This window comes from Anguilla anguilla, chromosome 5 (assembly GCF_013347855.1).
Source record: "Anguilla anguilla isolate fAngAng1 chromosome 5, fAngAng1.pri, whole genome shotgun sequence".
NCBI lineage: Eukaryota > Metazoa > Chordata > Actinopteri > Anguilliformes > Anguillidae > Anguilla > Anguilla anguilla.
The window spans coordinates 1,913,682-1,926,826 of NC_049205.1; the positions used below are offsets into that span (position 1 = coordinate 1,913,682).

At 49.4% G+C, this 13,145-nt stretch overlaps 1 protein-coding gene across 3 annotated transcripts in view; it reads left to right on the top strand.

Annotated features, from left to right (window-relative positions):
• Positions 1-2,000: 2,000 nt before the first annotated feature.
• Positions 2,001-13,145, top strand: part of LOC118228115 (regulator of G-protein signaling 12-like) — a 48,117-nt gene continuing 36,972 nt past the window's right edge. For 2 of the 3 annotated variants that reach the window (XM_035419411.1, XM_035419414.1), the window contains exons 1-3: positions 2,001-2,082; positions 4,156-6,201; positions 11,590-11,709. In XM_035419411.1, coding sequence (XP_035275302.1) covers positions 4,318-6,201; positions 11,590-11,709 — 2,004 coding nt within the window. In that variant the 5' untranslated portion in view covers positions 2,001-2,082; positions 4,156-4,317. Of the gene's footprint in view, positions 2,083-2,842; positions 2,950-4,155; positions 6,202-11,589; positions 11,710-13,145 lie in introns of those variants that run through there. The other variant, XM_035419413.1, reaches the window with a different exon arrangement.

Sequence of the window (13,145 nt, forward strand, 5' to 3'; positions counted from 1 at the left end):
TGTACAGCCTGATAAGGCCATGTATGGCTGATGAATACATCAAATTGAAACACAACTTTAGCTGAAATTGACAGACTGAAAGATTTTTGGGGAAAACTGGTAGATGATCGAACAACTGGACAGTCTTAATTAGTTTAATTGCTTGTTTTGGATCTTTTACCTCCATTGTGTTTCTCTTTCTTTTTAATGCTGCAGTGCTGTAAAAACTCCATTTGTCGGTTGCATCTCTTTGTAAAATCCTCATAAATCTTTAAATGTCTCCTCTGGCCAGAAATGAGTTTCACAGTTCTTGTCCATCTTAGCCGTATCATGTATTTCTCAGTTGCACCCTGGGTAAGAGTGGAGGTGGTATTAATTACGGTTCCCTTATCCAGGGCAAAAAGCACGCAGCTTTCCTTACTACAGCAAACATACATAATATCAAGTTGAATTCAGTCTGTTTAATGCTTTGTGTAAAATAACAAATAATCAATTAGAATGTTGTAACATGTAACATTCTAATGCTGATGAAACAATCACTGCTGGTAACTGGAAGGAGTGGAGTTCTAGAACACTGACTTAGAAATTTGGAGAGAAAAAAATCCAAAAAACTTACTCGTCAAGGAGCTAAAATACTGATTTAGATCTGGCCCTGTTAAAAGCATGCTGAGTACTGGGGGTAGTCCAATTTTTTTGTTATGGTGATACTCTAAAATGTAAAGGCTTGGTTATAAAATAATAAATGCATGATTGAAAGAATGTCAACAATAAACAAAGAACCTGGAAAGACTCAATAGGCCAGAATGTCCACCACTGGAATGCCAAGAACATTGGGATTTCGTATTGGAATTAATATGCGTGCGTTTACATGTATGAAAAATTGGAAGAACATATTCTACTGAGGAACTGCAAGTTTTACAAAAAAAAAAGACAAGAAAAAACATAAATAAGCATTGACATTAATGGGTTAACAAAATACAGCCATGGGATAGCCCTGCTAAGGGGAGGGATGGGATAGGTCAAGTTATCACATGACCTACTCTGTAAATCCCCCCGCAGTCTTCCAGCAGGAAAATTAAGTGTACTGGGACAGGGAATTGCCCTGTTACCCAGGCGACTGTATTTCAGAGGAAGCCTAGACTTCTTCCAAGGCCTCTGGACCCTGCACAAATCGCAATCCCAGTAGAACAAGCCATCTGAATCTGATCCAGAGGCCATTCCTTGGTCCCTGGCCACACCCAACTGGGATACTTCCCAGAGCACAAAGACTTCTGGGAGAAGTGATCTCTACAAGGGAAGGTACTTTGCTTTCAAACTCCCACCAGATGCTGTAAATGTATTAAACAAAATAGCCAGTTCTCTGTGCTTTACATTGAATGGTATATCCCTGAACCAGAAATTCCATCACCCGAACTCTGCTGTTTGCAGCCTGATGGTGATGACAGAAACTCAGTTTATATTTGTGGATGAAGGGCTGCTTTTTTGAGAATGTTTTATTTAGTTTCCCCATTTTAACTCAAACTTTAAATTGTCAGTTGTGGAAACGTTTTTGTTTTACAAGGGAACTTGGAAACAGCAATGCTTGCCATTTAAACAAAACTCCTTTCCACCTCCTCATTGCAAAGTAATCCGTGTGATGAATTAAGCTGCAGGTGACGTGAAACAAAGTTTGAAGCTAACACGACTGAAAACCATGGCAGTCAAACTAGGTAGGCCTATTGTTCAGTCGTGTTATTTCGCAGTGGCTGATTGGCATATATAAAGCGACTGAAAACGGATTCGCGCCGCATTATCAAGGTTGGTGATAGAGGGGTTGCAAATAAGGTACATAAATGAGGTATTTCTGCCTCTTGAAATCGAATTATATACCTTGCACACACACCACGAGTGTGTGACTGTCAAAGTTAGTAAAACAAAGATGCAAACGGGTAAATTCAACGAATCCTGCTGTATCCCAGTCTATTTTTGGGAGTCATTTTACAATGGCCAGAGTCACGTGGTTGTCCGTGTAACCGTTGCTCTGTTTTTTGTTTACTTACCCTGCCGAGATGCCTCGCTTTGGGAGAGACCATGCGTTCGGACTGGACAGCGCTGACGTTTACTGTAAGATCGGTAGATTTCTAAATCAATGAATCCTGTTTAATTGCTTTGTTTTGTGAGCGAGTTAACTTGTTTACAAGTAAAGTTTCAAGCCCTAACATAGCTGTTAAATTAACCTTATTCGGCTACAAACTCGAATTGGTTAGTAACGTTATAGCTAGTCTAATGATAGTCTATTCCCTTTATTTTAATTAGTTGTCGATAGCTAGCCTATATATATATATATATATATATACAAATTGATGTAACGTTTAACTTCAAAGCAATGTTGACTAACAATTTGGCTACGGTTATGTAACAAACTAGGTTTCAAAACTACGTTAAAAAATTAATGAAAAAATAAACGTAGTCTACTACATGCGGAAAGCATGAGATTAAATTAGGCAGTTGAGTGCTAGCCAGTTGACTTGCTCGCGCTGTGTTTTCAAATTCTATGAAAACGGTTAGACTAACCGAACATTTTCAACGCTTGGCTGAACAGTTTGCAGAAATGTTGGGGTTATCCAGGTGACAACCCCAATTTATTATAGCCAGCTAACGCTAGCTAGCAAGCAAGCTAACTAAAACACCTGTGGAATACGTTTCACAGTCGTTCTAACTGTGACAGCTAGTGTGGTCAATTTCATATGGTAAACAATAACATTTCAGAGTATGTTGAATGTGATCGACAACTTGTTCGGCGAATGAAAGTCTTAAAGGTTTTGCGGTGTCATGGTTACAGTAGGTTGACATTCCAAGGGAAAGTAGAGGCGGGGCAAGATAGCCGACAAGGTTGGGTGAATTTTCCGGTGTTTGCTAAGTTAGGGGAGAAAAGGAAAAAAGTTTACTAAATGCTATGAGACGTTTGCGGTGCTGGACAACTTGGCAGATGTGAGTCCCGATGTAATTATATGGATATGTGTGGTCAAGTTTACTTGTAGAATGAAACCGCGATTTCACGGTCATTTCTTATCTAGATCTAACTTACCTAAGTTTCTAATGCTTGCTTAAAGCCGTTGGTCTGTTCATGTTCAGTTGAGCTAAAGTAATATTAGGGTGATATGAGAGTAGTTATAATGGGCAAATAACCAATTTGTTTTTGTCAACTTAGCTATAACAGAAATTTTGTCTCGTGCCTCCTACTAGCAGTTGGTGGATGTCGGTAGACTATGGATCTTTGAAAAAATATTGTTAATATGTTGCTGAATATAATACTGTGCTAGTTAGTTACCCATTTGCACATCTTCACAAAATCAGTAACAATTTGCCTTCGCATTATTTATTGTCATCTAGTAGTTAATAGTTAGGCTAATGTTACCTCTGTCACTGTAGACAATTTTCTAGGAGGGTAGCTATCTAAGTTGTTTGCCTAGTTAAATTAGCTAAGTTATCTGCATAGTTCGTGTTAATGTTTCCGCGCACCTGTTTAGACTAAAGTTAGCGGTATGTCATTACCTGTCCGAAGGTGCGCTAAAGCGCGTCATATTTGAAATGCACGTCGTTTGCCATTGGGGCAGACGGGTGCGATTCCACCCGGAACTGGTGTGGTTGTGTGTAATGGATAATAAAAACTTATTTTTTCCACATCTAGTAGTTAGGGTTGCAAAATGTCTGAAATATTCAGGGGTGGAAACCTTCCACGGGAATTAAGAGGAATTTGCGGGAATATATGGGAATTAACGAGAATAAAAGGGAAATGTGGGGGTTTTGTGCACAGGCTGCATTTACCATGTCATATGCATGTAGAAACATAAACCTTTTACCTTATCATACGCAGACATAATTGCGAAACCTAGTAATAGAAATCAACCATTTAGTATTGAGTTGAACTTCAATTAAATGAGTTTACTTTTTATATGGGATTATTTCACTGAGCAACAAAAATCAGGAATGTTGAATAATATATTCCCTCTGATAGGAGAATGCACTGTGTGTGTGCAGAGGGTTGCATTGCTTTTGATCTCCCATTCCTGTCATGTAGCTGAATTTCTGTGCATGTAGGCTGTACGACCCTGCAGCCTTGTTTACCATAAACACTGTTTCGATTAAAATCTTCTGTCTGGCATCGGGTGTAAAACCTGCTCTTTCTTTTTAAAGGTGCTCTTGGGAAGCCCTGCTGCTGACGCGCAGATGATTTTGCCACCGTGGTGCTGGTGGTAAGCGGCGGTATCGCCCCTGTGAGACATTTAGCCTCCCTGCTCTGCATTTCTGGAGTCCTTGGCAAAAGCGAAGTGGGGGGGGTGGGCAAGGGGGGGTGAAATGTTCCGACGGGCCGACACGGCGAAGCGGCGTGTGAACCCGCCCCCGGCGGCGCGGGGGCGGGGCGCGGAGGTGGCGCGGGGGCGGAGCGTGGAGCTGGCACGGGGGCGGGGCGGGTACGGCTTCACGCTGTCGGGTCAGGCCCCCTGCGTGCTCAGCAGCGTGCTCAGAGGCAGCCCCGGCCGCCGCGCGGGCCTGAGGCCCGGAGACCGCGTCCTGAGCGTGAACCAGACCGACGTGTCCCGGGCCCCGCACGCCGACGTGGTGGAGCTGGTGGGCCGCTGCCACGCCGTCCTGCGCCTGGTGGTCGCCCCTGGCGACGGCCCGCCGGACTCCTGCTCCAGCGACGAGGAGCTGGGGTCGCCCCCGAGCAGAGCCGCCCGCTTCCGGCCCAAGATGGACGCCAGGACGCTGGGCATCAGCAGGGCGGAGAGGGTGGTGGCCGACATGCAGGCCGGGGGCATTTTCGGCATGATGCTGGAGAGCGCCGCTCACCCCCCCGCGGCCGCCGCTAAACCGCGACCGCGGTCTGAGCCGGACTTCCACCGCGCGCGGAGCGGCAGCGCTAAGAGCTACCGCGACTCGCTGGAGGAGGAGGAGGAGGCGGCCGGAGTCCTGAACGGCGACTCGGTGTTGGCGGGCGCGTTCGGGAGCCCCTGGCGGGGCGACTGTGCGCTGGACGAGCCGAACGTGGGCATGGTCGTGGGCTACCTGGGCTCCATCGAGCTGGCGTCGGCGGGGGCCAGCCTGGAGAGCGCCAGCCTGCAGGCCATCCGCGGCTGCATGCGGCGCCTGCGGGCCGAGCAGCGCGTCCACGCGCTGGTGATGATGAGGATCGCGCGCGACGGCGTGCGGCTCTGCAGCGACCGCGGCGGCGTCCTCGCCACCTACCCCGCCGACAAGCTGGCCTTCAGCGCCGTCTGCCCCGACGACCGCCGCTTCTTCGGCCTGGTCACCATGCAGGTGCCCGACGACGGCGGGCTGGCGCGGGCGGCAGGGGAGGAGGAGGAGGGGGGCCTCAGGACGTCCTGCCATGTCTTCACCGTGGACCCCGAGCTGTGCCACCACACAGCCCACCAGGGCGTGGCCCGCCGCTTCGGTTTCGCCTGCACCCCCGACCCCGACACGGGCGGCTGCCTGGAGTTCCCCCCGACCTCGCAGCCCGTGCTGCAGTTCGTGTCGGTGCTGTACCGCGACATGGGGGAGTCCATCGAGGGCGTGCGGGCGCGGGCCTTTCTGGACGGGGACCTGGACGCGCAGCTGAACCACAGCACCAGCAGCAACAGCGACAGCGGCATCGGCCACTTCCTGCCCGAGGAGCAGAGCGGCCGGGTCCTCCTGGTGGACCTGGGGGCCGGCCCGAACCGGCACGCCCCCGCGGCGGGGCCCCCCCACAACGGCTACCGCTACGACCCGGACACCAAGCGCCACCCCCCGGAGCCGCCGCCCCCCTACCCCGATCCGTCTGCGCTCGGCGGCAGAGCACCCGGCCCCCCCAGGACAGAGCCCCCGGCCCCGCCCCCGGCCCCGCCCCCTCGGGCTCATCCCTCGCGCGGGAAGAAGGCGGGCGGGGCCGAGGCTGGCCACAGCGGCGGCGGGCAGCGCTGGCTCCCGGTGCACGTCCTCAGAGACTGGCGCCGCGGGCGGGGCAGCGACCGGGACTCCTGCGCGGAGTCCACCGACGGCTGGTCCAGCGCCAACTGCAGCACCCTGCCCCCCCCCATGAGCAAGATCCCCGCGGACCGGTACCGCGCGGCGGGGGAGCCGGCCCAGCCCCCCCGGCCCGGCGCGCAGAAGGACGAGTGGGCCAGGAAGCTGTTCGGGGCGGACCGGGCCTTCAGAGAGAGGCTCCAGGGGAAGCACGGCAGGGATGCCGAGAAGAAGGTAGGAGAAATAAAACTGTTCAACTCTTTCTGTCTCCTTGACTTTCTCATGTCTGCTGCTCAAGCCTTCTGCTGGAGAGTTTGAAATTAAACGGGCTTTCTCTTGTCCTCTGCTAACCCTTTCTGCTGGCTGATGGAGCTTGCATGACACACACAGGACTTTTCTCACACCGCAGTGTGTGTGTGTGTATTGGAGGGAAACTCTAACTTGGTAAAAACAAGCTTCCAGCTCCACATGTGTGTCCTTGAATAGCCATATTCATGAATAAAACAATTCTTGTTCGTAATGTAACTGAAGCATCAAAAGTTTTGCTATTTTAGAAGTTAAAATGAGTGTGAAATGTGGCACCTCCATTTTAGGTGACTTTTTGAGTGATAGCGTGCCGTTGGCAGTACAGATCGCGGCGGCGGTGCGTGCGCTTGTTGCCAGGGCAACGCTCGGAGCGGCAGCATCGTGCCTGCTTAGCCGTAGGGGCCGGTGGGAGTGTGCCGGCTCGTGCCCTGCGTTTGAACTCCAGCGTGTGCCTTTGACTTCGTGACTGGCGGCTCCATTCCAGCGCGCTGGCTAGCTTAGCATGCGGTTTAGCTACCGCAAGCTACAAAGCGTAATTGTGAAGGACTGGACTCTCATTCTCCAGCCTCAAACACATCATTCATTATTAAACGGTAAGTCATCTGTACACACTGTCTACAAGGCAACTGTCCTCTTGTTTTTTTTCTTGCTTTCTTTTAATTTCCTCCCTGTATTTCTCACAGGATCTTTTCATTTTTTTATGTGGTGTAACTAATTTCAAACGTGACCCCTTTCAATCAGATTTTTTGTGTAACTTGATTAGTTCTCAAACTAAATGATTAGATTCTTTCCCTCCTCCTGTCCTCTCTCAGTATGCTGAAAAATGTGGAAATAATCCACATGTAAGGTCTGGAAAGGAAGAATTAGCCTAAACCTCGGCATCCTGTTAGCAGCTGGATTATTTACTCATTTGGAGTAAATATTTCATTTGCTGAATTGTGCTGTTTATGGATCAGTGATTTCCTGTTTTCAGAAGGTCAGTCTGTTTGAAAAGAACCCAAAAAGTTCTGTTTTAAATGGAACAATTGGAGGTGGGCTTCACCCTGGCCTCCCGCGCACGGTCAGGGATTAGCGGGGGCTGGTCACGCCTCGGGGGGGGGGGGGGGGGGGGGGTCACGGCTCGGCGGGGTTTGAGTCGGATAACTCCCGCCCAGCGCCGCATGTCGGATTCCTTCCGGGGGGGGGTGGGGGGGGGGGGCAGCGAGTAAAGCGGTTTGAGCGGTTACTCTCAGAGCGGCGGCATCGCGCCTCCTCCGTCTGTCAGCCTCCCTCGCCGCGCCGCGAGATCAAACATCGTTGCCATGGATACTTCCCCCGTCTCAGAGGTCAGCTCTTAACACTTCAAAGATGACAGCGGAGCGGAGGGAACGCAGGCGTGCATCATCACATACTTAACACAGAGAGCATGCCACTTCATCACATACTCAACACACAGAGCGTACCACTTCATCACATACTCAACACACAGAGCGTACCACTTCATCACATACTCAACACACACAGCGTACCACTTCATCACATACTCAACACACAGAGCGTACCACTTCATCACATACTCAACACAGAGAGCATGCCACTTCATCACATACTCAACACACAGAGCGTACCACTTCATCACATACTCAACACACAGAGCGTACCACTTCATCACATACTCAACACACAGAGCGTACCACTTCATCACATACTCAACACACACAGCGTACCACTTCATCACATACTCAACACACAGAGCGTACCACTTCATCACATACTCAACACACACAGCGTACCACTTCATCACATACTCAACACACACAGCGTACCACTTCATCACATACTCAACACACAGAGCGTACCACTTCATCACATACTCAACACACACAGCGTACCACTTCATCACATACTCAACACACACAGCGTACCGGCCGTGTTGGTGCAGGAATGCATGCATTTCTCCTCAGAGCCCGCTAAATAAGCGTAACATTTTACAGTTAACGGGGTTATAAATGCAGGCTATTATGTGTTTACCATAGAACGCTGCTGAGAAGACCTCTCTTAGTCCAGATCTAAAGGCTTGGCATCGCTATAGCATGGCGATTCATTACCGCTGAGATGAAGTAACACACAAAGCGCGTGCCAGATGCAGTACGCTCTGCCGTCAGTGGCGGACACGGGATATTCTTACTTCAGTGTCACATTGCAGTCAGAATGGCGCTTATCCAAAGATTCGGGAGCTGGAGAAGCAGCCTTCGGAACTGTGAAGCGCTAGGCACCGGTGACTCTGTTTGTTTTTCTCTTTTTCTCTTTTTCTCCCGTCTGTTCTCCAGGTTCTTGAGCAGCACGCTCACGGCTCTATGGAAGTGTATTGATTTTATTTTAATTTGAAAAGATTTTGACATTGTATTGATTAAACAGGCATTCCTAGTAGCCTGGTCAGGGTGATTAGCCTCCCCTCTGTGCGCTGGGCCTGAGCGCTCAAACGGGAGTGGAGTAGAGTCTGCAGACAGCCTTGTGTTCTTTATATTTAGTCAATAAAATGGTGTTGCCGACGGCAAACACACACACACTCACGCATGCACAGGCACGCACAAATTCTCTCTCACATACTCTCACACACACGCACTCACATGCACACTCACACACACTCACTCTCTCTTACACACACACACTCACATGCACACTCGCACACACTCACTCTCTCTTACACACACACACACACACACACACACACACACTCTCTCACATGCGCTTCATGGGTCATGGTGATGTGCTGCTCTGAGGTCAATACAGGAGGCTCAGGAGAAGATGCATGGATTTTGACCCGGAGCGGTGGTTTCTCAATCATTTATCAAACTGAATATCATTTCATTTTTCATAATCCCCTGCTGTACACGTGCAGTCACAGATGAACCTCCCTCAAGCTCTCCCTGCGTAAGAGCATCTGTGAGTGATTTTAATGCGGTCGCGTGGTTGTGTCTGTCATGCTCCTGTATGGCCACTAGGTGTCTCTGGTTTACTGTCCAAAGTCTTTCAAGATAAATGTTCTTTTCAGAGAATGCCATGTCATAAAATCTTCTCGGAAACAAGAATGCACATGCACAAGAACACTGTACGTTCAATGAAGTATAGACACGTTAGCTATAACTTTATATTCAGTTTTATCAATTTGTGATGTCGAAATGTTGTTATGGGTTATAAATCTTTTCCACAAAATAAAAATGTTAGACTAAATGTGGAGTGTGTACTCTGAGTATTGTTATGAATGGCTAATTTATGAAGTGGGTGTGCCTGAACGGTCTGTTTGCCCTGCGTTGTGTCTGCAGATCCTGCTTAAACTTGCTGGAAAAGGCTGTCTGAAAACTTTCCATCTGCAGAATGCGGAGCAGTGAACTCCCTGCTGTGATTGGAGCTGGGGCGTGTTGTGGTTGGGAGGGGCGGGGCAGTGAATCCGCGGTGAAGGCCGCTGGCTGCGCTACGTTTAGCATCACGGTGTAGTCCAGTGTGTGAGTGTGTGTGTGTGTGAGAGTGTGTGTGAGTGTGTGTAAGGTGTGTGTGTGTGTGTGTGTGTATGTGTAAGGTGTGTGTGTGTGTATGTGTGTGTGTAAGGTATGTGTGCGTGTGTGTGTGTGAGTGTGTGTGTATAAGATATGTGTGTGTGTAAGGTGTGTGTGTGTGTGTGTGTGTGTGTAAGGTGTGTGTGTGTGTGTAAGGTGTGTGTGTGTGTGTGTGTGTGTAAGGTGTGTGTGTGTGTGTAAGGTATGTGTGTGTGTGTGTGTAAGGTATGTGTGTGTGTGTGTGTGTGTGTGTGTGTGTAAGGTGTGTGTGTGTGTGTAAGGTATGTGTGTGTGTGTGTGTAAGGTATGTGTGTGTGTGTGTGTGTAAGGTGTGTGTGTGTGTGTAAGATATGTGTGTGTGTGTGTAAGGTGTGTGTGTGTGTGTGTGTAAGGTATGTGTGTGTGTGTGTGTTTGGTTCTGACCGGTGCGGTCTGAGCCTGTTGTAAACAGGAAGCGTTTCTGAGAGGGCGAAGCGGCCCTGTTGATCTTCAGATACGCAGGAAGTCTCTGCGTGGTTCAGCTGGATGGGCGCCGTCCCACTTCAGAGGAGAACGCAGAACCAGGAACCAGGGCGTCCCCAAAAAATGAGAACCCCAGCGCCTGGGCCACCCTCAAATCTGCGCCCGTTTGCTCTGGAGCTGGTGCTCTGAACACCACATCCAAACCCCAGAGCTTATGTACTGAACACACCAAAGACCAGCCAAACCCCAGAGCTTATGTACTGAACACACCATGCTTTTGTGCATGCTCTCAAATATAAGTCACAGACCGTTTTGTTTGGGCCGTGGATAAACGCTGTACCTCTGCTCCTGTCTTCCCCTGCTGTTCGTCTCCTTCTCGAGCCGCTGAACGCAGTTAAATGTGGGATTGACAGGAGTAGCGGGGTGAAGCAGGAAGAATGTTAGCGTGTGTCTGCATGCCGAATGGCCTGTGGTGACATAAATATGTAACCGTTGCCTAACTCCCCAGAAGCGCTGCGTTCTGCGGTGCAGATGCAGTGAGTGGGACACGATGAAAAGTTCACTGCGCTGATCTCGCAGTCTGTGTGCTGTACCCAGGGAATGGTTACTTTTCTTCCTTAACCTTTAAGTGACCTTAATGAAATTGCATTGTCCTGAAACTAAGCAGCTGGGGGGATTCGCGGAAGGTACCGAGAAATGCTTTACAGTTTGTTCCGTTTCTCTGAATCTAAGTGAAGAAGCCCTTTTCTATATTTTGCTGGGAATCCCAGCAAGGTTTTCTCCAGAGAGCTGCTTTGCCATCTGGGACTTGAACCCGCAGCCCTCCCCTGCCAAGACAGCCCTAAAAAGCCTATTCCTCATCGCTGCCCTGGGCATGTTTGTTTAGCTGAAGATCTAAACGGCCTAATGCACTGGGCAGAGTGTGTTTTAATCATGGTTATGTAAAAGCTTGGGCAGTCTTAGCTATAACTGGCAGCGTTTTCCCACATCAAAGCAGTGAAGCTCGACTGACAGTTTCTGTTTCTGTCGCATTCTGTTTTTATCTTGGGAGTGGAGTTTAGTTGTTCGGCTGTAAAGACCCGTTCAGTAGGGGGTACAGAATGGCACATTTTATGAGTGAAGCTGTGAACTTGTGTGCTGTCAGTTTATAAAACACTGACATGGTGGAAGTGGCTGGACTTGGTTATTCATCAGTAACTGCATTTCTTCTGAATGAACTGTAGGGATCAGTCCGCCGAGTCGCTCCGGGCTGCAGGCCAGCGGCGCCCGGTTTGGCAGCGACGCCCGTCCTGACCGCACTCTCCTTCTCCCCCTGCAGGGCTCCAGGTTTCGGGGCGTCACCGTGGGGTTCCCCCAGCTGCCTCTGCGCTCCTCCGGGAGGCGGTCCTTCGGCCGGTCCAAACGCCTCAGCCTGGCCCGCTCTCTGGATGACCTGGAGGTAGGCCGCCTTCCGCACACGCCCGCCAGAGAGAGGGCTGAGATTTAACCACTACCGGCCAAAAAGCACCTCAGACACGTCTGTTACATCACAGACAGCACCTTCTGTTACATCACAGACAGCACCTTCTGTTACATCACAGACAGCACCTTCTGTTACATCACAGACAGCACCTACTGTTCCATCACAGACAGCACCTTCTGTTCCATCACAGACAGCACCTACTGTTCCATCACAGACAGCACCTACTGTTCCATCACAGACAGAACCTTCTGTTACATCACAGACAGCACCTACTGTTACATCACAGACAGCACCTACTGTTCCATCACAGACAGCACCTACAGTTACATCACAGACCGCACCTACTGTTACATCACAGACAACACCTACTGTTACATCACAGACAGCACCTTCTGTTACATCACAGACAGCACCTACTGTTCCATCACAGACAGCACCTTCTGTTACATCACAGACATCACCTACTGTTACATCACAGACAGCACCTTCTGTTACATCACAGACAGCACCTTCTGTTACATCACAGACAGCACCTTCTGTTACATCACAGACAGCACCTACAGTTACATCATAGACAGCACCTTCTGTTACATTACAGGAACGTTAGCTTTGTAACCGCAATGTTGTTAGCCTGCTAGCGCAGACCAGCCCAGATGCAGCCTCGCTCTGAGGCCTCGATGGAGTAGTCCTTTCAGCCGTATAAACGGAGAGAAAAAGACACAGAGAAGGAAATGCATGTCTGTGTGCAAGCAGTCAGACAGTGGAGACCATCCAGAGAAACGGTAAATGCCGTGTGGATAAGATCAGCTCAAGACGTTTCCGTAGTTTAGTTGCTAACACAAACACGAGATAATTGAATTAATTACTGCTGGTTGGCTGAGGATGGATATCTTGGCTCATTGTACTTGAAGCTTTGTGAACTGAACAAGGTACAGGAATAGATGTGAGCTATCCAGTTTTCCAAAGGAATAACATCCGCACGGGTCCGAGACAGGCTCATTTATGTTTTCTCTCAGGTTGCTTTACGCTCTTTCTCATAACTAGGTAGCCATGAAGAGTGCAGTTCCACAGAAATGACAAAAGAACTGAAAATATTAATATATGGCATGGTGGAAGTCCAGGGAAATATGATTATTATTTTGTTGTTTTGTTTGTCATTTTCATCAGCTTTTTAAAAATGTACTTATGATTTTTGGTGGTCCACCCTCCAGCTGTACGCTGATGCAGTGGGTATACAGCACAGTCTGCTGGCCTGCCCTGTTTGTTCATTTCACACGTTATTCCCTTATTGGCCCCGCGGCTTTAGGGGGCTGCGGGTTTTGTTCCGCTCTACCTTTGGCTCCCCGTCCCGTGAACGCTCCTCTGCGGGCCGCGGGCCGCGATGGCGCCTAACAGAGCCTGCTTTGTGTGAG